This window comes from Dasypus novemcinctus, chromosome X (genome assembly GCF_030445035.2).
Source record: "Dasypus novemcinctus isolate mDasNov1 chromosome X, mDasNov1.1.hap2, whole genome shotgun sequence".
Taxonomy (NCBI): Eukaryota; Metazoa; Chordata; class Mammalia; order Cingulata; family Dasypodidae; genus Dasypus; species Dasypus novemcinctus.
In genome coordinates, this window is record NC_080704.1 from 2,417,963 (window position 1) to 2,442,740 (window position 24,778).

Genomic DNA, 24,778 nt, shown 5'->3' on the forward strand with positions numbered 1-24,778 from the left:
AAGTACCTCTTTTGGTAACTGAGTTGGACTCTTTAGGGCCTTGTGACTATTAGGCTTCTATCCCAAATAAATACGCTTTCTAAACGCCAACAGAGTTCTAGCATTTTGCGTCCACACCCCTTTGGCTGCCCGAGACACCTCGTCATGGAGGAATGAACAAGGAAATCCAGGGAAAGAGTTTAAAACATGACATGATACACAGCACCATGGGAGGTAGCTATTATCATAAATACGATGGTTTCTAACACTAAGCAACTTAGTGGGTTCCTTTCTGGACATCTGCCAACTCAGAGCTGGGGTCCTTCACTTGAACTTTCGGAGGTTCTCAAAGTGTGACCGCACATCCCAGATGGGCAGGGGGTGTCCCTGGGTATCTGGCTTTTCCCCCAAGGCCACTTCCCAGATTGCAAGACAAGGAGAAAGTGGCATAGATAAGGCTGAGCGGTCAAAGGTCAGAGTTGGGGCCTCTAAGAGCAACTGAAATGGAGTAGAAATCTCAAAAGGAGGGTCGAAAAGGAGAGCCCCAAATCTCAGTGCAAATGCCCTTTGAACCCTTGGCTGACCAGTGAATTCTACAGCCACGGGTTCCAAGCAGCCCAGAGGAGAAAAATTGTAAAAAGTCCCTGGAAGGCTGAATGTGCTAAACAGAGAAATTTCAGCAGCCACCTGGCAGTGGGGAGGAAAGGAGATATTTGAGTCTTGCCAAGTCAGAAGAGCTTGGATCCTCACTTGACACCCAAGACAGGCTCTGTCTTAGGAAAAAGGACCATGTCTGAAGATTAAGAACTCAACCCCAGGCCCAGAGGCAATCCTGAAATAAATCCATCCTGTCAAGCCCGAAGGCCAAGTTTCCACGAGGTTAAGGAAATCCGCGAGGAGTAGGTCTGCCTGCTAGAACAACCCTCAGCGTGATTCGGAAAGTCCTAACCGAGTTCAAAGTCTCTACACCATGGCGGCACAATGTCTAACGCACAACAAAAATGACTAAACGTGGAAGAAACAGAAATGGGAAACCAGGAGCCAAGAGACACAACAGTCAATAGAAGGAGACCCAACGATGGCACGGCTGTTGGAATTGGCCAAGACTTTAAAAGAGCAGACAAGATGAAGAATCTGGAAGAAAAGATGGATGTAACAGATGAAGAGATAAGGAACGTCAGGGATGTGGGAATTCTAAAAATGCCCCAATGAATATCCTAAAACTGAAGAGTAATATTTCTTTTATTTTTTCTGACATTGGCAAAGATGTCACTAGTGCAAATAATGGTCTTTTTTAAAAATAGGATTTAAATAAGGCTTCAAATAATTACACACGCTAAAACCAACATCGGGAAACCTTAATTCTGTTTGGAAATCTGTCGACCACCCCCTGCCAGCCACCCAAAGTTCTGATCGGAGGACAATTTCATTCAATGAAGTTGCGGCAACACGCCGTTAGTGGCATAGTCACATTCGAGGTCTACAATGTTTGGTAGAAAAAGGGCAATGGAGGAGAGAAAGAAAGAAATCCAGCTAACATGCCAGGCAGTCCCCAGATTTAGACAATTCTCTGAAGTGATGAAAGCCCTTTAAAAAAATAAAGGAAACGAATCAAAAGAATAGTATCCTTAAAGGTCAGAAGGCAAGTGTTTCCCTTTCCCCAGCCACAAGTTTGCACAAAGGACGGAATGCAAAAAGGCAAAAGGATCCACGGGCATTTTCACCTCTGGCTCAAGTTCTCCTTGAGACAAAGATGACTCTGTGACGACGATGACAGAAAGTCGACAACAGCGACGACCCAAAAAAATCAGAGTCAGAATACGGACCTTGAAATTTGCTCTCAGCAGATCCAGGGCAGGGTGGTTGCGTGCAAAATAGAAAGAGAGCGTCGGATGCGGAGAGTTTTAGAACCAGGGGGGGAAAAGAACGGGAAGTCAGACAAAGTCAGAAAAATGTATCATCCGTTCCGAAACGGGGTCTTGTGGCATCCCCAGGGCTGCTGAAGACAGAGCTGGACTTTCCCAGAATCTCGGCCGCTAGCTGCTGCCACTTTTTGGCCCAACGGTCATCAGGCTATTGGGGTCCCCGCCATCGGACTGTGGGGAAGATGCTCGAGGGCGGTGCCCCAAGTGCTCTGCAGGACGGGGGCTCCCACCTGGGCACGACCTTCTCCTCTGACAGGTGCTCTGGCAGGTCGCACTGAGGGATGAAGTGATCGGGACACATCTTGTGGACCGGGCAGTGCCGAAGGCCATCAGGGGGACCCAGCGGGAGGTGGCCGCGTCGTCCTCTCGGGCCAAGCTGCGCCAAAGCATCACGCTCCGCAGGGGAAGGGGCTGAGGGCTTAGGCAAGGAGGCTTTGCACACCTGGACACTGGTGGGCAGGCGTCCGGGCGTGTCCTTCCTTCCGATTCTTCTGGGTATATACCCAGCGGTGGAATTCCCAGGTCCACAGTCAGTTTTTTGAGGAACCATCCAATTGTCCTCCGGAAAGGCTGCAGCCTTCTGCATTCAGGTCTCATTGGACTCAGGCAGGACAACTAACGAGGAGATGAGGATGGACAACGACCACCCCACGGAACACAGAGAGTCTGCAACCACAAGCAGGAGCGTCCACCCATCTGCCCCGTGGGATCGCAGCCCCCTCCTATGACGGGTGCAGTGGGCATCGCCATCCCAAAATCCTCAGGACTGGGGAATGGACGCTGGACTAGAGTGGACTTCCTGGTGTTCTACTATAGACTTCCTGGGATTCTGGCAATGGAAGAAATTATATCATTGATGTGGAGGCAGTGGGCAGTGGAGGTGCTGAGGGCAGGGAGAGGGGAAAACAGGTGTGACAGGGGGCATTGTGGGGACTTGGAATGGTCCTGAATGACATTGCAATGACACATCCATATCTTGCCATAACCTACAAAAATGTGCAGGAGAGAGTGAAAACGACAGTGTAAACTATAATCCACACTTAACGGCAGTGCTCCAAAGCAGGTTCATCGATTGTAACAAATGAGGGGCGGCGTTAATGTGGGAAAAGGTGGGAGGGGTAGGGACCGAGGTGTATGGGAATCCCCTGTATTTTTATGTAAAATTTATGTAATCCAAGTATCTTTTCTAAAAGATAAAAAATATATTTTAAAAAATGAAATTAAAATGAAGAATAAAATACCCAAAGGGAATATCCTAAAACTGAGGAGTAAAATGGCTGAACACAAAAATTCATGGAATGGGATTCAAATTATCCTCAACAAGAAGAGAGATTTGGTGAATTTGAGAAAGTTCCAGAGTAATCATCTAATGGAAGCAAGGTTGAAAAAAACAAACAAGGGTTCAATGAAATGTCAGACATGTTTACTCATACATGTAAGTGTAGTGCCCAAAAGGGAGGATGGAGAGAAAAAGCAGAATAAAAATATTTAAAGAAATAATGGGAGGGGAAGCAGATGTGGCTCAACCACATGGGAGGTCCGTGGTTCAAACCCCGGGCCTCCTTGACCCGTGTGGAGCTGGCCCATGCGCGGTGCTGATGCCCGCAAGGAGTGCCCTGCCATGCAGGGGTGTCCCCCGCGTAGGGGAGTCCCACTTGCCCACGGGGGGCAAGGAGTGCGCCCCGTAAGGAGAGCCGCCCAGCGCGAAAGAAAGCGCAGCCTGCCCAGGAATGGCGCCGCACACACGGAGAGCTGCCGCAGCAAGATGACGCAACAAAAAGAAACACAGAGTCCTGGTGCCACTGACAAGAATGCAAGTGGACACAGAAGAACACACAGTGAATGGACACACGGAGCAGACAACGGAGGCGGGGAAGAGAGAAATAAATAAATAAATCTTTAAAAAAAGGTACTTCTTGCTTTAAAAAAGAAGAAGAAAGAAAGAATGGGGAATCCTATCCATCAATGGTCCACATTATAGCCCACAGGAGGTGAAGAAGGTCAACCCCCACACCAGGGGGCCAAGAGTGCCTACAGCTGCAAGCAGGAGAATCCCATCCAGCATCCACGTGATCTATGTATCTTTTTTTAAAAAGACAATAAAAAGTGCACTAAAAAAATAAATAATGGGTAAAGTTTATCCAAATTTGGTCAAAACCATCAAGCTACAGATAAAGGTGCTTAGTAGCCTAAAACTAGGATAAGCACAGGGAGGGGGAGATGGGGAAGGAATCATACCTAGATACATGACTGAACACCTGAAAACAAAACAGAAAAAATTTTAAAAGCCTAAAAAGTCATATAATAATAATAAAAAACATATTATATTCAGGAAACATTGGTAAAAAATGACAGCTGACTTCTCCAGAACAACAGAGGCCAGAAGCCAACAACTTTCATGTCTTGGGGTGAGGGAAATATTTTGTGACCATCCAGAATTCTATATCCAGTGAAACCAGCTTTCAAAAACCAAAGGCAAAACCCTGACATTTTCAGATACACGGAAGTGGTGGGAATCCGCCCCCAGCAGATTCTCCGTTAAAGAAATGCGGAAGGGAGTTCTTGAGGCAGAAGATCCAGGATTCCAGATGGAAGTTCCGATGCACAGGAAGGACGGAGGAAAACGGAACCCGGCGAGGAGACAAAAATCCTAGAATCGTGGGAATTCCCGATCCCACTCTCTGGAGAGAGCAGAACTTTGCTCCACAAAAAAACCTTTTCAGGAAACGCACGAAAGTGGAGAGACTTAAAGACAAGGCACCGTGTTAACTTATGGGGTCTCCCTCTACTACAAGTGGCATCTAAGAGATTTCTAACTCCGTAGAGCAGTGGGTTCCACATGCTAAAATCTCGCATCGCCACAAAGCGCGACTCTCTTTTCAGACACGGGTGGGGACAGGTACATACCCGTCAAGCCATCGTCCCACACCAGAATCATCCAACAGCACAGCGGAAAGCAATTTTGTCCTTTCACAGCGAACGAGAAGGTTCCTCACACAATAATTGCAATCTTACGGCAAAGAGGGAAGAAAAACAACATCCTGGCTATGTGTTTATTTTCCGTATCAACCAAAGTTTATTTCTCCCAAAGGGATAACTATTATGAAAGTGAAATTTCAGGAACAAGTTTTAGAGACCATGGAGGTGATTTCCAATTACCTAGCTTAAAAAGAAATCACAGGCACGTTGTGATTTTTTCAAAAGGGGTGGTCAAAATGAATTTCCCCCGGGGAGGCTGAGCCTCCACTAACGGGAGGAAAGCAATGAGGCAAACGAGGAGAACACGCTCGCCAACAATATTGTGGAGACTGAAAACATCACATACATTATGGGTCGGGGAAGAAGAGTTTTGCAGGCAATATGAGAAAAGAAAAGGCTCTTCCTTGTGGATTTTTTTTCTTCCCGATAAGTATTTGTAGAGTGGCGAGGAAATCAGATAATTCCCCTCTGTCGCGGCGCTCACTTCGCCAAGAGATCGTTGAGCGCTTGAGAAAGTTAAAATTAATCAAAACCCTGAGAAATGAAGAGTCCTTGAGAGGCGGAACAAAGAGAGAGCTGGGAGAGCAAATTAAACTTTCATGAAGTGCGGCAATTCCTTCCAATTCTTCAGCAAACACACGATGATCCGCTGAGCCAAGACATGCCCACGTGAAGGACAAAAATCTTACGGTTCTACTTAGGTGAAAAGTCTAGAATAAGCAAATGCTGAAGACAGAACTCGGGGTGATGGGAGCACAACACCGTAAATGTAAGGTCCATTTCTTCCACCGAAGAATGGTCCATTCGAAAGTGGTTAAAATGGAAAATTTTATGAATATGTACACACAGTAATTTTTAAGACAACAAATGCAAAGAACTAGAGCAGACATTTCTCAGAAGATAGACAAATGGCTTTTAAGTTCTTCAATAGCATTAGTTCATGAGGGAACTACCAATCCAAACCATAAGAAGATACCACTTCCCGCCCCAAGGATGGCTATTATTTTTTTTATGATGCACAGAAGAGCATGTGTGTCTATCCTCTATCTACGCATGCCTGCTTCTTAGCTAAATCAGGGCACTAAACCCAAAAGGCAAGAAAAGGAAAACAGTAACACGAAAACTGAAATTACGAGGGGTATTTTATATTAAGCCAAGAAGACAGTTTTTGAAAGCAGAGAAGACCTAAATAAACATCCATAATATTGTGAGAACGTCTCTGTTTGCAGAAGGAAAGAGGCTGCCTCAGCAGCACACGGAAAAGGGAGCAAAGAGCGTCGATTTGCAAGACCCAAGTCCCGACTATTGCGTGGGTCTTTATAATTAGCAAAGACACACGCCTGCACACTGTGTTGTCTTCATTACAAATTTAAGTCTTTTCCATTTAATTGCATAACCTGAAAATAAAGACACTGTGATGGTTAGGCTATGTGTCAGCTCAGCCAGGTAACTGTGCCCAGTTGTTTGGTCCAGCAAGCCCTGGGCTAACAGTAACACAAGGGCATTTACGGACTTTAGTCACCATTGAGTTTACTGCAGTGGTAAATCATAGACAGCTGGTTATAATTACATCAGTCAGGGAGATTGCCATCAGCAATGAGTGACGCTTAACCCAATCAGTTGAATACCTTAAAAGGGGAAGCGATTCCAGCATTGAGAGAGAATTTCCCAGCTCATCTTTGGACAGCCAACATCTCCCAGAACTCATCAAGAACTTTCATTCGACTTTCACTGCAGCACCTGGTTGCACCTGCCTGCGGAGCCTGGACTTGTGCATCCCCACGGCTGCGGGAGACACTCTGATAAATCTCCTACCATCAACAGATATCCCTTGTGGATTCTGTTTATCTAGAGAACCCTGACTGATATAGACACACAGGGAGGTACAGTGCAAAGCGGACATGCCGAGCAAATAAAAGTTGACTTCCCTGACAACGAACGGGCTGACGATGGCTGGAGCACTGTCTTCCATCCACGGTGGCCAAAGCGAAGTCAGAAGAGGGTAAACGGGCATTCCTCAAGCCGTGAGGCCCTCTTTCTGATACAGGGGTTCATGGTACCACTGGCAAGAGGACGTTGGGAAAGTGGCCACGAAGAAACTCCAGATGATGCCAGCTGCACGAGAGTGGCACGGAGAAGCGGGCTCCTTTCACCACTTAAGGGAGGGGAGGGCAGCACGTTTCCAGTCTGCTCCCATTTAGAATTTAGGGACAGCGTAGCCCATTGTTGACTCCTCCAGGGCTTATAAAAGTCTATGGTGAACTTTGAAGAAAAAAAAAATGACCTCCTTTCCTCCTTTATGTACTTTTTATTGTATTATTTTATTTTATTTTTTCATGCTTAATTAAAGTTTTGTTTTTATTTAATTTTGTAATTATCTTTTTAAAAAGTTAATAGATCGTACAAAACATTATATTAAAAAACATAAGAGGTTCCCATAGACCCCACTCCCCTCACACACACCCCCATCAGTTTTTTAATTGTATTTTTTTAAAGATACATAGATGACAAAAAAATGTTACATTTAAAAATATAGGTGGCAGACTTGGTCCCGTGGTTAGGGCGTCCGCCTACCACATGGGAGGTCCACAGTTCAAATCCCGGGCCTCCTTGACCCGTGTGGAGCTGGCCCATGCACAGTGCTGATGTGTGCAAGGAGTGCCCTGCCACGCAGGAGTGTCCCCAGTGTAGGGGAGCCCCACGCACAAGGAGTGCGCCCCGTAAGGAAAGCCGCCCAGAACAAAAGAAAAAGTGCAGCCTGCCCAGAGCCGCACACACGGAGAGCTGACGCAGCAAAATGACACAACAAAAAGAGACACAGATTCCTGTGCCGCTGACAACAGAAGTGGACAAAAGAAGAATACGCAGCAAATAGACACAGGGAAGGGGAGAAAAATAAATAATCTTTAAAATATATATATATAACAGGTTCCCATATACCCCACTCCCCCCCACCCCCACTCCTCCTACATCGACAACCTCTTTCATCACTGTGGCACATTCATTCATTTGGAGAATACATCTTGGAGCACTGCTGCACCACATGGATTGTGGTTTACATTGCAGTTTACACTCTCTCCCAGTCCATTCAGTGGGTTTTGGCAGGATATACACTCTCTATGCCAAACGCAGCATGTAAATGCATTACCTTCCCCCCACCATGGGACATGACTCCCAGGGATGAGCCTCCCTGGCACCGAGGAATTACTACCAATCACTAACTGGTGATGCAACTAGAAAAATGCCTTGAATAAAAGGGGGAAATGGTAAAGACAAATGAATTTATATGGCTAAGGGTCTTCAAAAAAGAGATGGGAGGTCATCAGAGGGGTTGCACTTATGCACGACTCAGCAGAATCCCAGAAGGACAGATGCTGACATTACTTTTTGAGGATTTTAATTCACCTGGGTGTTTCTGTAAATACCATGAGAGAGAAACGTGCTGTGCCTCAGTGTCTGATGGCTTCTCGTGTGGTCCCAGGAAAATCAGGTTGAATGCATGGGAGCAGGCGTGGGAATCTTTGGACAGGGGGCTTGCTAACTCAGCAGGTGCAGTGGGGGACTGCACGCCCCCAAAAGGTTCTGAGGTCGGGTGTGGGCAGGACCTGAGAACTTGCATTTCAAACCTGCTCCCCGGGGGATGCTGGGATTGTGGTCAGGGATCCTGGCATTGGCAAACCAGAGACCTACCCCTTAACCCTCTGCAAATGAGGTGGGGGCAGGGGTTGACTGGAAGTCCCAATGGCTAAGGGGGTGGGCATAAAGGGAATTACAAGCTTGCCCAGTTAGCAGGGACAGCCTGGTCCTGCACAAGGGCTCGGGGTGGGGGGGGCTGAGGAGAGCCCCTAGTTCATTCCCAAAGGAGAGGGATCCGGCAGCATGGGGGGGTCCAAGGAGCTCAGACTCCCAACAGCCCAGGATGCCGCAAGGGCTGAGAACACGGAGGGCCACGTGGGCTGGCCCAGTGGAGAAGCTCAGGGTGATTGCTGAGAGCACTCAGCTCTCATGCCTTGATTCCCTCTCGCACCTACTTAAAAGGAATCCAAGAAAACGACACCGTGGATGGCCATTTGGCATTATCCTTGAATTCCAAAATTGGTATCGGATTACGTTTGAGAACTGGTCTGTTCCTCTGGGCATATGAGATTGGATTAACTTCAGGGGCTTCACTTTTGCTAGATTCCATCACAATTAAGACTTTGATTGGGCCATGTCAGTGGGACGTTGAGTCACCGCCCCCTTGGTGGGTGAAAACGATGTGAGAAAACGGCACGGCAGAGAAGAGTTGGGGTTTTGAGGCTGGAGCCCCGGGAAGTAAAAACACAGAGAAGCAGATGCATGAGGAAGGAGAGAAGGCTCCATAGACACGGCAGAGGTCCTGGGAAGAGAGAGGAGTCATTCGACTGAGAGTCAACAGCTGGCCTTGTGGAGAGAGCAGAGGAGCTGAGCCCAGGGAGAAACGAGCCCTGGGAGAGAGACGAGCCTTAGCCCAGCCTACAACTGATCTTGGAAGAAGCTGGACCATGCAGCCTTACGAGGAAGAGGAAGGCTGAACCCTCACAGACATCGCCCGCCATCTTGCTTCAACACATGAAAATAGACTTGGCGAGGGAAGTAACTTATCCTTTACGGCCCGGTAACTGTAAGCTCCTACCCCAAATAAGTAACCTTTATAGAAGCCAGCAGAGTTCTGGTAATTTGCATCAGCACCCATTGGCTGACCAGTATACCCTGCTTCTGGAATGCTCTCGAAACAGCCTCTTGGATCCAACTGGGTCCAAGAGCCAGAACGTGCATTTCCTTCCTCGAAATGGCAGAGCCAAGCACTGCTCAGGGAGCGTCAGAGCATCTGGGGTCAGGGAAAGCATTAGTGGGACTGGGTGCACGTTTAAGAGGAGATTCGCAGAGGGAGTTCTACGGCGCTGGCTGCAGGACCCACCTGAAAATCTCAAGGTGATGCACATTCCCGTTGGGTTTATCGTTACCCCACGAGCTTCCCAATACTAGGTTTCGGTGGCGCCATGGGCAGCACGGCATCCCCGGGTTTAGACCCGCTGTTGCTGGGTTCTGGGGTTCATCCAGGAAGGAAACTGAGTTCTGCCTCTTGCAAAACACTGATTTCACAAGGACTGTGGAACCCCAGACTTTCTTTCCTCATAGATGCCTCAGCTAAGTGGCGCCATCTTGGAAAACCCAATGCCATTTTCATCTCATCGGAAATTCCCAAGAGCAGAGGCATCGCCCCCACAGACCCCTGCATCTCGGGGTCCACCGTCCATCCCCCATCCACCCTCCCTCATCTCACCCCACGATTCTGAAGTTCATCCGCGAACACTGACTCAAACCAACGCTTCTGGGGCACCGTGCCATTCGACCACCAAGCCCTACCTTTGTCGTTCAAGGTCTCTTCCTTTATTTTCCTTAGAACCTCCTGGGCTTTGGCATCATTATTTCCAGCTGAAAGGAAAAGTAAAATTACCAGGAAGGTCATGGAGAAACTATGAAACACCCCCAAAAAATGTTTTCATGATTTTTTTGTACAATCCTCTTGAGGCTTTCTTCCAGCATGTGTCAGGCCCATTCTAGCTATTTTGACCCAACGACGTAAGATGCATTTTCCTTAGCGTGAACCGACAAAAAGCATGAAGTGATCTGACATTCTGCATTCAAACGATCACAGGCGCAAGAAGCACCTGTGGTACGATCAAGACAGGAAAGCCAAGCACCCACGCAAAAAACGTTCACTAAAGCATCGGAAGAGAAAGAGAAATTTCTTACACTCTGATTTACTGGACTTACCCCACTCAGCTAACATGGAGTTGAAGAAGGTCAACCACCACACCATGGAGCCTAGAGTGCCTACAGCTAAAAGCAGGAGGATTGCATCCAGCATCCATGTGGAATCTAAGCCCCCACTTGACATAGATGTGCAACGGACACAACCAATCCAATGTCCACAGAGAAAAGGTGGCATTGGTGTGGGAAGGGTAGCCATGGTGGCTGCTGGGTGCGGGGAATGGGAGGAAGAGATGAGATGGGGAGGCGTTTTTGGGACTTGGAGTTGTCCTGGGTGGTGCTTCACGGACAACTAGGGGACATTGTAGATCCCCCCAGGGCCCACTGGATGGAACGTGGGAGAGTGTGGGCTATGATGTGGACCATTGACTATGGGGTACAGCGATGCCCAGAGATGTACTTACCAGGTGCAATGGATGTGTCATGATGATGGGAGAGAGGGTTGCTGTGGGGGGAGTGGGGGCGTGGGGGCGGGGGGGTTGAATGGGACCTCATATTTTTTGAATGTAATATTTTTTAAAAAGTGAATTAATAAAAAAGAAAAAGAAAAAAAAAAAGAAAGAGAAATTTCTAACAAAATGACTTTTAGTCTAGGCATGCCCCTCCATTAATGGACAGACCATGCTAAAAATTGTCGCAGGATGTGGCAGTGTTGTGTTCACTTCCATCATCAAGGGCTTCGTATAAAACCTCCCAGAGTGATTCCAGGAACGCTAACTCCGAATCGGTTTCGATAAAGCTCATTGGGTTTCTTCAAAGTCTCCAGAGCTGAATGGGCACAGGCGGCGACAGCAGTCGTCGTTTTTGCGAATGGATTTGACCAGAGAGACTTCGTGTTTGGGCGTGCCTGGTTTTTAGGGGAAAGAAGCTCAGGGAAATGCCCTACGGCTCATGAACTAACACCTGGGCACAAAGCTGCACACTGGGCTCTCTCCAGCGTAAGCCAAGCCGAAAACTCCCTGCTGGTGAAAGTTATGGGGTAACAGCCTTGAGAGACCTAGAAGCTCAGGCTTGGGTGTCATCTCCAGATGCTTCCAGAGCATGCAAGAGGATACCAGCTGGCGACGAGGAGACCATGAGGGACAGTGCCACTTCACCCTCCCACCCAGGACCCGCGCGGGCTGGCATGCCGTCCAGGGTAGAACTACCCAAGGTTTCAGTGCACCGAAGTCACCACCCCATCCCGCTCGAAGGCAATTCCAAATGTTGTCCGACTAGAGTTCATTCAAATTACGTCTTCTCACTCACAAGCAACTCAGCCTGCTTTTACCCCGCACCGTTTTATCCTGCGTTATTTATTCTGCATCATCGCGGTGCTCCCAGATTAATTTTCAGAACGCTCTTTCAAAAAAAAATCTAAGTGAAAAGAATGTAAGAGAGGAAAGTGGGTGAACCGTATGAATTTGGAAATGTCATTGGCTCCAGTTGGACACATCTAGGAAAAATATTGCAACGCACCTCCTTTGGGGCAGACTGAAAGGAATATGTAAGTGGTCATTTCCTTGAAGAAGTTCAGAGGTACACGCTTCAGGAGCATAATCCACGTCTCCAGCGTCTTTGAAGAAACAGGACATTATACGGCTGTTAGATTTTTGCGCTGAGTTTTCCTGCATTGGGGTAGGGGATAGGGGGTTGGGATGTGCAAGGGAGAGTCTGAAAGCTGTTTTATATTTCTAAATATCTCAATTCCAGGCATCCAAGACAAAAATAAACGGAGCTTTATAGTCAAGATGATTTTACGCTGGGGCCATGTACGCTGACGTGCTTATTTTGAAAATTCCACACGCTTTTTAATGATTGAAAGCACTACGCTATTGGACCACCTGCTAGCACCAGCCGTCTTGCTATGAAGGCATGGCAAGATGGAGTGGAACGAAGAGAACGTGCAGGTCAATGTTTCCATGAAGGAAAGGGGTAAGCAGAGCAAGTCAAGAGCACCGGGAAGGAGGAAGGGCTTTCCAGAGATATACATATGTGTGGATGGATAGATGAAGATAGATGATAGATAGATAGATAGATAGATGATAGATAGATAGATAGATAGATAGATAGATAGATAGATAGATAGATAGACAGATAGATAGATAGATAGATGATAGATAGATAGATGTAGGTAGGTAGATTAAATAGTAGATAGATGAGATAGATAAATAGGTAGATGAGAGATGATAGATAGATAGATAGATAGATAGATAGATAGATAGATAGATAGATAAATAGATGATAGACAGACCAAACAACTAACCAACCAACCAAATTTAGCTGATTCAACCTATGAATTTCAGATGCATTTTCTTTAGCCTGAACTGACAAAAAAGAACAGCTTTTACATTATTCTTTGCTTCCTGTCTGGCCCATAACAGAAGGAGTTTCCAATTCAGGTTCTAAACCTTAGATGACAGTTCATTAAGAATTGTGAAGAAAGAATGAACCCTCCAAAAATAACGTTTTGAAACAATAAGAACTAAAATATTGTTAAAAGACAGGAAATTGACTAATTTATACAGTTATAGCCAATATTAATCAGGTTACGTTGAACCTAGGTTTTAACCTCAAATCTTTAGCATATAATTGATTATTCTTTAAATTTTAATAGCTTCAAGAATAAGAAACTAGATGTTGGATATACCTATAACTTACTTTGTATTTAATATAAAAATGTATTAAATATCCAACCATAATTACCCATTAAGCAATGCTGAATCAAGCTGTCATACAAAATGAAAGATTGCCTCTCTCAGAAACTACCTAATTATCCTCTCAATGTCACAGTAAGGAGGAAAGATACCATTGTCAAGTGAATTAACTGAGAAGGTCACAAATTTAACTCCAAGTAAAAGTTAAACAGAGACAGAAGATCTGCTGGAATGAAGAAAAAGCAGAGGGACGATGTAGTGTTTGCTTTCTGTTTATCTAAAGGGCAGGAGACACATTTGGTGCCGAAATGTCCTGCTGATGGTGATGTGCAAACATCATCTAAATCAGGAAATGCCTGCCAAGACTCCACTCATTGCCTGCCTGGGTTGCTCAGGCTTAACTGCATGATTCTATTGAATTCTGCCTGGAGGAAATCCACCTCACTCAAATAGATCTCATCCCAACTCAGTGCAAGCAGAGCTCATCACCCATTTCAAAGAGACCACATCGTCACCCAGTTCAACCAGACCTCATCATGAGCCACAGCAACAGGTCTCATCATCACCCAACACAACTAGACTTCATCATCACCCTGCACAACTAGACCTCATCATCACCCAACACAACTAGACCTCATCATCACCCAGCTCAACTAGACCACCTCATCACCCAACACAACTAGACTTCATCATCACCCAGCTCAACTAGACCACCTCATCACCCAACACAACTAGACCTCATCATCACCCTGCACAACTAGACCGCATCATCACCCAGTCCAATTAGACCTCCTCATACCCCAGCCCAACTAGACCTCATGTCACCCAACCCAACTAGACCTCATCATCACCCAGATCAACTAGACCTCATCAAATGGACCTCATCGTCACCCAACAAAACTAGACCTCATCATCACCCAGCCCAACTGGACATCATCATCACCCAACACAATTAGACCTCATCATCACCTAGCACAATTAGTCCTCATCAACTGGACCTCATCATCACCCAGTCCAACTAGACCTCATCATCACCCAGCTCAACTAGACATCATCATCACCCAGTCCAGCTACACTTCCTGTCACCCAACACAACTAAACCTCTTCATCACCCAGCACAGTTAGTCCTCATCAACTGGACCTCATCATCACCCAACACACCTAGACCTCATCATCACCCAGTCCAACTAGACCTCATCATCACCAACACATCTAGACCTCATCATCACCCAGTCCAACTAGAGCTCATCATCACCAACACAACTAGATCTCATCATCACCCAGTCCAACTAGAGCTCATCATCACCAACACAACTAGACCTCATCATCACCCAGCACAACTAGACATAATCATCACCCAACACAACTAGACCTCATAATTGCCCAGCTCAGCTAGACCTAATCATCACCCAGATCAACTAGACATCATCATCACCCAGCCCAATTACACTTCCTGTCACCCAACACAACTAAACCCCATCATCATCCAGCACAATTAGTCCTCATCAACTGAACCTCATCACCACCCAACACAACTAGACTTCTTCATCACCCAGTCCAACCAGACCTAATTGTCATCCAACACAACTAGACCTCATCATCACCCAGCACAACTAGACATAATCATCACCCAACACAACTAGACCTCATTGATACCCAGATCAAGTAGACATCATCATCACCCAACAAAACCAGACCTCATCATCACCCAGTCCAACTAGACCTCATCATCACCCAGATCAACTAGACCTTACCATGAGCCAGCCCAAGCTGACCCTTCCCCACCCAGATCAATTAGACCTTCAAATGACCCAGCCCAACTGGAGCCTCATTTGCTTAGCCTGGAGGGTCCTGCCCTGCCCTGTCCCACCAGCATCTTGCCACCCCTGGATAGGTGCCACCAGCCCTCAGAGAAGACCTATTGCTCTCCCTGCATGAGATGACATCGTTTTTTCCCAAATGTCAGAAAAAGTGAAGGCCATGGAGAGCTGTGGAAAGCCTGCCACGTCTTTAATGACCCAGCACAGACCTACCTACCGGAAGAAGTCCAAATCTAGGTTGGAACCTCTCACAGTCTCCCCGCTAAATCTTGGTGCTCCTCTGAGAGCCCACATCCTGTGTCTGATTTGCTCAGATCTGAGAGAGAAACCAGATCACAAGGATGCTGAAGACAAAAATGAAGCTTTAGAAAGACATGGGCCCACCTTCGCCACCCCTTTTCCTCCATGGAGGAATTACGGATGTTGACGGAGATGATTACTTCAAGGAGTTGTCAAAACGTTTAACATTTCCCCATCTGTTAAGAATGGATGACAGAAAACATGCTCGCAGGGGGTGAGACACATTCTGGGAAGGAAAACATTCCTTTGATGGGGAAGAAGGGCCCTGCAGCGAGCCGAACAACCCAAAGCTGGACGAAAGACGTCATTCTCAGACAAGGTCAGCCATGAGAGAAAGGTGGATTACGAAGCAGTTAGAAGCAACGGCATTATTTAAAACAAAGAGCCACAGAATAGGAAAGTTGTGTGTTTCCATCATGTTTTGCAGCAGAAAAAAATTCAAACCTATGAGCTTGAATCTTCTTTGGTCAATGGCAGAGGGGCTTGGGGGTGCAACCGTCCAAGGAGAAAAACAAGCTAGGAATGGGTGGACCTGGAGTTCCACAAGGGGATTTTGGACTCCTGAGGGTACAGCGTGGAATTCAGGGGTCTGTTACCCTGGACAGGGAAGAACAGACATTTCTACGGGACAGACATCCAGCATTTCCTTCCGTCACGAGGGTAGACAAGTCACAGCATCATAGGCAGGAGCTGGGACTTGGGCACCGAGAGAAACCACGGGTATTTAGTATCTGGGTTTGGCTGTTAAAGATGACTCGGGGTGGGGGGTGGGGTGAGTGTGGACTCGCTCAAGTAGTTGAGCACCTGCCTCCCATATGGGAGATCCCAGGTTCAGTTACCGGCAGATCCCCAAAACAAAAACAAACAACAAGCGAACAAACAGAACAAAAGCAGCTCAGGGGAGCCGATGTGGCTCAGTGGTTGAGCACCGGCTTCCTGTACACGAGTTCCTGGGTTCAATCCCACGCCCCGGTATGTCAAAAAAAAAAAAAAGATGGCTCGGAATAAAGTTTATGCTCATCATCGCTCTAAACTTACAGCAGCTGTCAGAGTCATCAGAAAAGCTAGTTAGTTATTATGTAAGATTTAAATGCACATGTGGACGTGGCAAACCTGATATTGCTTTTATATTTTGATACCCACATTTCCGTATTATCGGTATATAGAATTAGGCATTTTAGTTTGCACATTTAGGTGTCAGTAGCGCCCAAAGGTCCAAGGCTCAAAAAGGCAAAATCTAAGTCCCGGCCTGAGCTCCTCCAAAGTGCATTTGTTTTTAAATCCCCAGTCCTGGCAGGGAGCCTGATATGTAGCAGTCCTTCGAGAAATGATGGAAGGGGAAAGAGGGAAGAGGGAATAAAAGGGAGAAGAGATGGAAGAAAAAAAGGAACTTTAGAAAGTCTGAAGTGAAAGCAAACCCTCAATTCCTAAAACCCCGACTTACAGTACAATTTTTATCAAAACTGACACCGTATAAAGAATATTATTTCAATTCAGATGATGTCAACAGGGGAAATAATAAACACTAAGTGTTTTTATTTTTCATAGCTAATATCCAGACATCATTTAAATTTCAGCCCCTTCTAACCACTGACTGGGAATACTAGTAACAGCTAATGACCGCAGTAAAGTGGGTTCTTTGAGTTGGCCCCACTTTTCCCACTAAAGGGCATTCCTTCCTAGTCAAGGATGAGCTGGGATTGAAGGTAAGCAATCCAAGTGACTGTCCAATGGGAAATAAGAGCAGAAATCAAACAAAGAGAGCTCGGAGCTGCAAAGGAAGCAAATATTCCAACAATTCGTTCAGACTCATTTCCTGTCAGTGAGCCACATAGAAAAAATATTGGATCCCTATTAAACCAGAACATCTATTCCAGCCCCAAACATTATGGCAATTTCCTCTCTTTTGCCGTTTTTAAAATATTAATCCTTACAGGTTTTATCCGCTTGGCTATTTTATGTATTTTACGTATACGTCTTTTATCCGCTCGGCTATTTCATGTATTTTACGCATAGGTAAAGCAATGATCCACGAACGCCGGAGTATTCGCCGTTAGTCATGAAATAGAATGAACTGTAAAAAGCATCACCTATGACGACGTGCATGCCCAGTCTTGCAAGATACTTCACCGTCGCATAGCCGATTCCATCGGTCCCACCGGTCACTATAGCAACTCGCTCTGGTTGTGGCGGGAAAACTACAAGAGGGAAAAAAAAAAGAAAAGCAAAGTCAGGTATAACATGCACAGTCCATTTTTATAAAAATTATACCTCACTCTAGGACAGGCATAGTGCCAAATAGGAAGCTGCGTTTCAATGTTCATATTTTCCTCCCTCTCCAACTTCTACGGATTCAAGACGCACGAATAGAACCAGGTGAGTTGACCTGAGTGACTTGGTCAAGGACCGTCACCCAAATTGGCAGGCTCTGAAATATGCCACCCGGCAGATTTTTAGGACGGTCTGAAAAGTGGATAAACTTTTAAGCAGAGGCAAGAGGCTGGAGACAAGGAGAAAGCCACAGGACCTTTCAGTTGCTGAAAAGCACCTTACTTGAATTAACGATTGACATCTATCCACCTGTCATCTGGAAGATGTATTTCTTTTTTTTTTTTTAAGATTTATTTATTTATTTCTCTCCCCTTCCCACCCCGTTGTCTGTTCTCTGTGTCTATTTGCTGCGTGTTCTTTGTCTGCTCCTGTTGTTGTCAGAGGCACGGGAATCTGTGTTTCTTTTTGTTGTGTCATCTTGCTGTGTCAGCTCTCTGTGTGAGTGGCACCATTCCTCAGCAGGCTGCACTTTCTTTCGCGCTGGGCGGCTCTCCTTACGGGGCGCACTCCTTGCGCGTGGGGCTCCCCTATGCGGGGACACCCCTGCGTGGCACGGCACTCCTTGCGCGCATCAGCACTGCACGTGGGCCAGCTCCACACAGGTCAAGGAGGCCCGGGGTTTGAACCGCGGACCTCCCATGTGGTAGACGGACGCCCTAACCACTGGGCCAAGTCCGCCGCCTGGAATATGTATTTCCTCTCCACTCTTTCATTCATTCATTCATTCATCGTACCACTGCGGGGCCCCCGCTCTGTGCCCGGCACCTGCTAACAGGAACGTGGACAACACAAGTCGAGTCCCTTATGCCGTACTGGACGAGCTGCCGTCCACTCGAGGCGGGGAGGAGCGAGCCTGGCGATGGTGGGTGGGACAAGGGAAACGCACGGGAGGAGAAGGGGAGGCCAAGGGCTGTATCCGTGACGGGTGTGAGAGAACGAGTTCCGGAGAAGATGGCATCTGAGCGGAGCCACGGGGGTCAGCGCAAATACGGCAGCAAGCCGGAGGGTTCCAGAACGAGCAGGCAAGTCGAGTCCCACAGGCAGGAGGGGGAGAGTGGATGAAAGGGAGCAGAGTGGGGTCCCCTGGGGGCTCCAGCTTGTCTCTGAGAGAAGGGGACCTGCACGGGGTCCTGATAAGTGCGGTGAAGGACCCAAGTTCAGGACAGAGGGAAGCGTGGAGAAGCCGTGTGTCCCAGAGGCAGGGACAGGCAAGTGGGGCGAGCAGAAGTTTCCCACCCAAGTGTGGGGAAGGGCGGTGGGGCTGGGGTAGGGTTTAGCTTAGCCAGGAGAAGTGGTTGGGGTCAGGGTATCAAAATACAGGGAGGGCTGCAGATGAGACCCCCAGCCCCACCAAAAAAATAAAGGGATTAGGAGATGGGGAGATGTGATTTCTCAGGGTTGGGTCTTAGAAACTATGACATTGCAGGGACAGATGCTGGACATTGTATATCCTGCCATAACCCACTGAATGGACTGGGGGCGAGTATCAACTACAATGTAAATTACAATCCATGTCATGCAGCAGTGCTCCAAAATGTATTCACCAAATGCAATGAGTGTCACAATGATGAAAGAGGTTTTTGATGTGGGAGGGGTGGAGTGGAGTGTGGGGTGTGGGAACCTCTTATATTGTTTTAATGTAACCTTTTGTGTGACCTATGTATCTTTAAAAATAAAGACAATAAAAAATATGATTAAAAAATACTGCAAAATGAAATTTCCACTATCTCATTGAGAAAGAGTGAAGAGCCAATTGGGGGAGTGGGCAGTCAATTAAATCCTTTCCTGAGAATTATTATATCTTTATATTATACATTATTATATATAATAGTATATATTTATATATATTATATATTATTATATATAGATGAATATATATTTAGGGCCTTGCTGCCCCCTTGTTCTGGACAATTGTGATCTGTGCACACAGTTGGTATGCCCTCGATGCTAGATTTACATTTGCTCTTTGATTTTCAGGCTCCTTTTTGGCAAATCCTAACATGATTCCGTTGCCAAATGAGTCAACATTTTTCTTTTTGCTGTGGTATCACCCAATTGTTTCATGAGCTTACGAAGTCCTTGGCAGTCTTGGGATTTCTAAATTTATATTTTCTCCTGGCTAGTGCATTCTATGGATCTACCTCTCAGCTCATCAACTTCAACTTTTTTCTCTCTCTCTTATAGATATTGCTATCCAATATAAAAAGTGTCCCTCACACCTCTTCTTTTTCAAAAAAAAGTAAGTCTTGGGCATTATTGCCTATTTATTCTTCCAGGAATTCTTTAGAAATAATTTTCCTGGGCTCAAAAATATCCTCAGCGGAGAGGGTGTAGCTCAGTGGTTTAGCACCTGCTGCGCATGTACGAGATCCCAATTCTATACCCAGTGCCTCAAAAAATAATAATAAAACCAAAACATTCGGAGGACTATAAGACACTAAAACTTTGAGAAAAATGACTGTGAAGACGAGATTCCTAAAGAAAAGCATAGTATCCACTCAAATCATCTTTTTTTCAGCGAAGCGTTTTTGTTTTATTCCTGCAGGGCTACCTGTTTAAGTTGGCCGTTCTGTAGTTGTAAATAGACTCGTTTTCCTAACTGCTTCTCATCAGGGAAAGCAATTACCTTGTGCATTTATCATATATCTGCCCATTTTACTGAACTATATTGTATGAATATATTATTTTTGGTGTCTTTGGATTTTCCAGGTCTATGTAAAACTCCTATGACCTTACTGCCTCCTCGTTTCCAACAATACCACTTCTATTTCTGTTGGATGTTTTGCTCCATTGCTCAGAATTTTCCAGACTCTGTGATGGAATACAGGTAGGCCTTTATGAGGGACTAAACTGAGTCTACAAAGAAGACTGAATTCAGGGAGCTGAATATTCACATTTCTTTTGTTGAGGAACCGGCCTTCTCTGAAATGGAAGCCAGAATTTTACTTTTGGCTATCGCTGGCAAATTTTGATGTCAGAAAATAATAAGTCATTTTCCACTTTTTTTCTGATCAGTAACAAATTATATATATGTGTGTGTTTGTGTATATATATATATATCATGAGACTTATGAGTGGCTGAAAGTCAAAAGGATTCACTAGTAAACTGGTTTTGTCGCTAAGCCCTTTGCGGAAGTAAGAATTTCATTTTCTTAGTGACTTACTGATGGGTGGAGCCTATACTGAGTGCATGAAATTTGAAAACTTATATTTTCATTCTTTCATAAAATGTACAGTTATTGGCATAATTGCCTTCTGTCCCTAAATCGTAACCTTTACTACCATTTTCTATTTATTTTTTAAAGTATTCCCATATTTTTTCAAATCATTGTAGAGCCATGGCCTAATTTTACTAGCTGTTGTTTTTACAATTATTAGCTTTTTCCAGCAAATATTAATTCACTTCTGAGTACAGCTTTACTCTCATTATAAATGCATTCATATGTTGAATTCACAGTCTGGTTACTTTCAAGAAGTTCATATTGTCATTTTGAGTTCTTTTTGGTACAAGACTTTTTAGGGGAACATTTGTTTGAACTTCTAAACATTATTTTATATATATATACTCTCCTAGAAAATTATCATTTGAGAGAGGCAGGTATCCTCTCAACTTTATCAGCTGTGTAAACTTTTTCTTTTTTTCATTAAAAAAACGTTTTTCCTAAATAAATAGTCCCCCTTCTCACAAGAACCTCTAATCTATTTTTCACCCCTGAAAATTTGCTGTGTCTAGTCATCTCTGATAAGTGATATCATACAATATTTGTCCTTATGTGGCTTGCTTATTTCACTCAACGTAACGTTTTCAAAGTTCTTCCACATGGCAGCAGGTCTCAGGCCTTATTTCTCTTTTGGCTGAACAATATTCCATTGTGTGTAGATGCTACATTTTGTTTACCATTCATTTGTTGACACACACCTGGACCCATCAATAGTCAAAAGGCAGAACTGCGTTGTTTCTTTTGACTCTTGTGAATAATGCTGCTATAAACAGTAGAGTAACAAAGTATCTGACACCACGTTTTCACTTTCGTAGGGGAAGTACCTAGAAGTAGGACGGCTGGGTCATGTGGTAATTCCGTATTTAACTTTTTGAGGAACTGGCATACTATTTCCCGCCACGGCTGCACCACTTCACATTCCCATCAAAAACAATTAAATTTTATTTGTAATGCACTGTAATAATAAAATATACTCTGGCTACTTTCCATTTTGGAAGTTAGCTGAAGTACTCTTCTTTAAGGCATACTATGGGTAATTTTTAGAAGTCACATAGTAACTAGGAAAGAAGATGCATTTTTCCATTACAAAGATATGAAATATAAAGGTAGGAAGATACATAGATAGATAGCTGGACAGACAGACTGCCTCATAGAACCTCATGAGAAACACACTTTTATTTGCCAGCCCTATTAAATACTGATACAGGTGAATTTATGCCCACTTCGTAGATCAGGCACCATCATTATTTTAATTTAACATTAAAAGTTCTAAGGAAAAAAAAATGCTATGATCATCTGCGAAGGCGTAGCAGGAAAAACTATGGCCCAATTTTATTCCCACTCCTAATTTTGTTTAAAAAATCTTAATGAAATAAAAAGTAAATACAGCTCAGATGCTATCTATATTTCTATACCATATTTTATGTATGTATTTGAACTTGTGTTTTACACATATTTGATTTATATATAGTTATATAGATTTGAATTATAAGGACACAGGGCTGAATATAAATAAAAATAAAAATATAAATCTCACTACCTCAGTCTGTTAACTTCCAATTCAATGCTGCCCATTCAAAGCATTTGGCTGAAGTCAGAAACAAACAAGGATCTACCCAGCCACTTTGATACGATTTAACACTGTAACAAAGTTAACAATATAATTTAACAATGTATCAGAGTATTAGCCAATGCAATCAGACAAGAAAAAACTATGAGAGGCACAAGAATTGGCAAGACAGCACACTGGAAAATTCAAGAAAACCAACATTAAAATAAAACCACAGAGAATCCCCCAAGGTAGCAGGATTAAAAATATCAGTAGCAGCTTTAAAAATATAAAGGAATAGAAGGTCTTTTTCAGAAAATAGGAAAGCAACAACAACACTAAAATGGAATTTTACTTTTGCAAATGTGCAAAACCTTCCCAGGAAACCTTAAAAACACAAACGAGCCTCGGGCAGACAGAGAGACTTCCATCGTCTTGGTTAAGATGGTGGACCACCGCCGTGGCAGCTGGGGAATCCTGCTTGGATCTTCTGCTGGGGGGGCCTGAGGTCTCCCCAGATTTCACCTGCAGGCCTCCAGCAACTCTTCTGCTCAGACCTTGTTTTTCCAGCCATGGACGGAGCATATCGGGGCCCCAGAGTCAGACTAACAGGGACTGCTCCAGCGAGTACCATCTGAGCTTTCCCACCAATTCTCCTTCCTTCCCTCATTCCACAGGTGTCAGGACGACCTGTGATCTGAAAACCTCCCCACCCACCCCGGCCCCCTCCTCTTCTTTCCTTCACATGTTTCTGCCCATAAATCTCTTGCACACCCAATCCCACCTCAATGTCTCTTTCACCCTTGCAGCAAGGTATCCAGAGTGATATATAAATTTGATGCAAATCCAGAAAAAATTGGAATTTTTCCTGAAACTGGACAGATTAATTCCAAAGTTCATATAGAAACAACACAAGCAACAAGAAACAGGAAATCTCTGAAAAATAGAAGGATTAAGGACAGATGAGCCCTAATGGATACTAAAATATTTTAGTAAGCCTCGAGAAGTGACTGGAGTTATCAAGGCATAAATGGATGTGGCCTAATGCAAAAGAAGTTCCAGAAACAGAGCCAATTATATGTGGAAATTTAGCCTATGATAAAGGTGGCAAGGATGGACTTCTTAATAACAAGCATTTGGACAAAGGTAAAACTGAGCCCGTGACTCACCGTGCACATCAAAATAAACAATGGAAGTAGGAGAAGAAAGCATGCATCAATTTATTAACTACTGACTAGGAAAAACCTCTCCAATTTTAAGTCAAAAGACAGTAAGAGGGAAGTGGATTTGGTTCGATGGATAGAGCATCTGCCTACCACATGGGAGGTCCGCGGTTCAAACCCTGGGCCTCCTTAACCCGTGTGGATCTGGCCCATGCGCAGTGCTGATGCGCATAAGGAGTGCCGTGCCACGCAGGGGCGTCCCCCGCATAGGGGAGCCCCACGCGCAAGGAGTGTGCCCCGTAGGGAGAGCCGCCCAGCACGAAAGAAAGTTCAGGCTGCCCAGGAATGGTGCCGCCCACACGGAGAGCTGACACAACAACAAGATGACGCAACAAAAAGAAACACAGATTCACGTGCCGCTGACAACAACAGAAGCGGACAAAGAAGACGACACAGCAAATGGGCACAGAGAACAGACAACCGGGGGGGAGGGTGGGGAAGGGGAGAGAAACAAATAATAAATAAATAAATAGATAAATAAATAAATAAATAAATCCTTTTTTTAAAAAAGACAGCAAGAGGAGACATGTAAATTTGAGTACTGAAATATTACACAGTTAAAAAACAGTAAGCAACGTCCAAAATAAATTATGAACTGGATGAAAATGTGCCGCTTACACTTCAGATAAAGAGCTTATTATCCTAATATGTAAAGAGTCCTTAAAATTCAAGAAAAAAATGGAAACACCCTATTTTTCAAAAGGACAGAAATCACAGTTGACAGAACAAAGATATTCAAAGGCCCTTAAAAATACCGCCTCGACTTTACAGCTAACAACAGAAATGCTAATTAATTAAAAGCCTACTGAGATATATATCATTTCTCAACTATCACATGGACCAAAACGTTCAAGAGCCTGCCATCCCACTTGCACAGTGAAACTGTGGGAATCAGGCGGTCTGAGATTCCGCGGGTGGGGAATGCAAAATGGTACTGGGAAGGAAACTGGGGAATAACTAGTCAATGACACAGGCATTTGTCCTCTGATCCAGCGAATCATTTCTAGGGGATCGACCCT

At 45.0% G+C, this 24,778-nt stretch overlaps 1 protein-coding gene across 3 annotated transcripts in view; it reads right to left on the reverse strand.

Moving 5' to 3' along the window:
- Positions 1 to 24,778, reverse strand: part of DHRSX (dehydrogenase/reductase X-linked) — a 212,012-nt gene that overhangs the window by 151,529 nt on the left and 35,705 nt on the right. For 2 of the 3 annotated variants that reach the window (XM_058292184.2, XM_058292185.2), the window contains exons 1-3: positions 16,579 to 16,753; positions 12,138 to 12,234; positions 10,272 to 10,340 (exon numbers count right to left, since the gene is read on the reverse strand). In XM_058292184.2, the coding sequence (XP_058148167.1) occupies positions 10,272 to 10,340; positions 12,138 to 12,216 (148 nt within the window). In that variant the 5' untranslated portion in view covers positions 12,217 to 12,234; positions 16,579 to 16,753. Of the gene's footprint in view, positions 1 to 10,271; positions 10,341 to 12,137; positions 12,235 to 16,578; positions 16,754 to 17,525; positions 17,634 to 24,778 lie in introns of those variants that run through there. The other variant, XM_058292186.2, reaches the window with a different exon arrangement.